We start from the raw sequence: 2,225 nt of genomic DNA on the forward strand, positions 1-2,225 counted from the left end.
GCAGAGAAATGCCAATTCTGGTGAAAATATTCAAAGCAAATCATGATTTTATTTCACACCTTCCCAAAAGTTATTCGATGAAGAAATAATACCTAACCTCCAAGTAATAAGTTAATATAAATATGGAAGAATCCCCTCTTTAATACCAATACAATAAATATTTTTCGGTTGTAAGTATTAAAAATCATAAATGACCCAAAATGCAACCTAAACCCCTCAAAAGATGGAATTTTTACAGGTCAATTACAAAGCGGCTGATCATAATGATAACATCCAATGATTCAAATACTAAATTATTGAAGTTAAAGATCAAAAACACAATTAAAACCCTAATTTCTCACGTTGAGATCGTCGCCGACGGAGGAGATCTCCTTGTTGGCCGTCCTACTGAACCAGTAGGATCCGACCTTGTTCAGTATCTGATCCATCTCCTCCTCCTCCTCTTAATTGATTTGCCCTAATTTCTCTCGATCTCTCTCTTGTCGTCCTCTTCACTGAGAAAGAAGAGGACTCGAAACGTGAGCGGAGAGAGAGATCTCTGCTGTGAATCTGCGGACTTTTTCTTCGGATTTCGTCGATGACGACGCGTCCTACCTAATTCTGGGCCGGGCCTCCAAAGGCTAGGGCCTGTTGTGTGATTGTAAGAGGATCTGGGCCCAACTGTTTTGCTATCATGTTGTTAACAATAATGGGCAACATGCGACCAGCACCAAGCTAATATTAGGGGTAATTACGTTGCATGTTAGTCCCTTACATCATCTTTAATTGCAAAAAAGTCCCACAAATCTTCAGTTTTATTGCCAATTTGTTTTTTTTGTTAGAGATTCTATTAATTCCTCTGACTATAGTTGGATTAAGCGTTAACCCAACATTTAAAATTACTCAAATGCTCTGGAAAACATTTCTTTTTTGTCGTGAAAGTTCGAGAAGATGAAGATGCTATCAAATAAGAATAATAATTTAAAATCCAAATTAAAGAGTTAAAAAATTCAGGCGTGATCGGGAGCAGTCGTGATGTCACTGTCCTAGAAGATTGAGGACCCGCCTATCGCCCTGACGTAATCTGTCCCCTCTTCCCTAGCAGTAAAAACCCCCGGAATCGGCGGGGCCCCGCCTATCGCCCTGACGTAATCTGTCCCCTCTTCCCTAGCAGTAAAAACCCCCGGAATCGGCCGGCCTCTGCACTCGGGCGTGAGTCACAGAGCTTATGCTCAAACGAAAAAGGTTGCCCAAAATATAAATGTAAATATGTAGCTGAAATTTCTTGGAGAAATGAGAGTAGAGAAAGAGAGCTTTGAAGTTTTTCTTCTCTTCGTTGGTGTGTCTCTGAATGAGCTCAACGCCTGCTTATATAGGTGAGGAGAAGTGTAACCCCCCGCTGAATTCAAGGGACCGTTACGCACGAATCTTGTTTCCGTTACCCGCATACAGCCGTTACAAAATGTGTAAAACGTGCAAAAATAAAAGCTTGAGAAGCAAAAATGTGTGCGGTGCGGCGCGGCGTGGTGTGGCGCGCGCGTGCGTGCGAGGCGTACGTACGAGGCGAGGCGCGCGCGTGCGTGTGAGATAGATATGCAAAGCCCACAAAATCCAAAATACTATTCAAAGCCCAATAAAGAGAGAACCATTATATACCCTATACTATTCATCTCCTTTTCCAATGTGGGATTATTCACAGAGGCAAAATTGCCTTTTCATGAACAAAACATCCAACAATCCCCCCCACCCCCAAAAGGCAATATTGACTGAAAACTCAAAAAATAATAAATAAATAAATAAATCACAAAATAAATATAGGCTGGGCAACCTTTCGTATCGTGAATTCGGGAGAGGTATTTTTCGGCTTTGAACCTTTCCTTAGTGAGTTCATCGCCACCTGAGTGACATAATGGACTAGGCCTTGAATTAGGTGCCTTGAATCAGGTATTGATAAAACACACACAATACATTTTCATCTATTGAGCTAAGCGGGTTGAGCGTTAAAGGCCATGCTCACAAAAAACCGACTCATGAGAGTTTCTAGGGGTTAGCCCTGCCCCCTAACAGCGGCCATCACGGTTTCTCTCACGTAGGTAAGTCCTTAAAGGATACTATAGCTGTTTATTTAATACCCCCCACAATACACACGTTGGACTTATTAAGAGTAAAACTCTGCCTAGCTAGCTATATCATAAGAGCATCGTCATCATAGAGAAGGGGTAGTAGCAAATGCTACATAATGATAT

General features: G+C 41.7%; 1 protein-coding gene across 1 annotated transcript in view; it reads right to left on the reverse strand.

The window, feature by feature from the left end:
• The window catches only part of LOC109850275 (uncharacterized protein At5g01610-like), a 2,961-nt gene extending 2,398 nt beyond the window's left edge, over positions 1-563 (reverse strand). Inside the window, exon 1 of the mRNA XM_020420252.1 lies at positions 342-563. Coding sequence (XP_020275841.1) covers positions 342-428 — 87 coding nt within the window. The 5' untranslated portion in view covers positions 429-563. The remainder of the gene's footprint in view (positions 1-341) is intronic.

This window comes from Asparagus officinalis, chromosome 7 (assembly GCF_001876935.1).
Source record: "Asparagus officinalis chromosome 7, Aspof.V1, whole genome shotgun sequence".
NCBI classification, from domain to species: Eukaryota; Viridiplantae; Streptophyta; class Magnoliopsida; order Asparagales; family Asparagaceae; genus Asparagus; species Asparagus officinalis.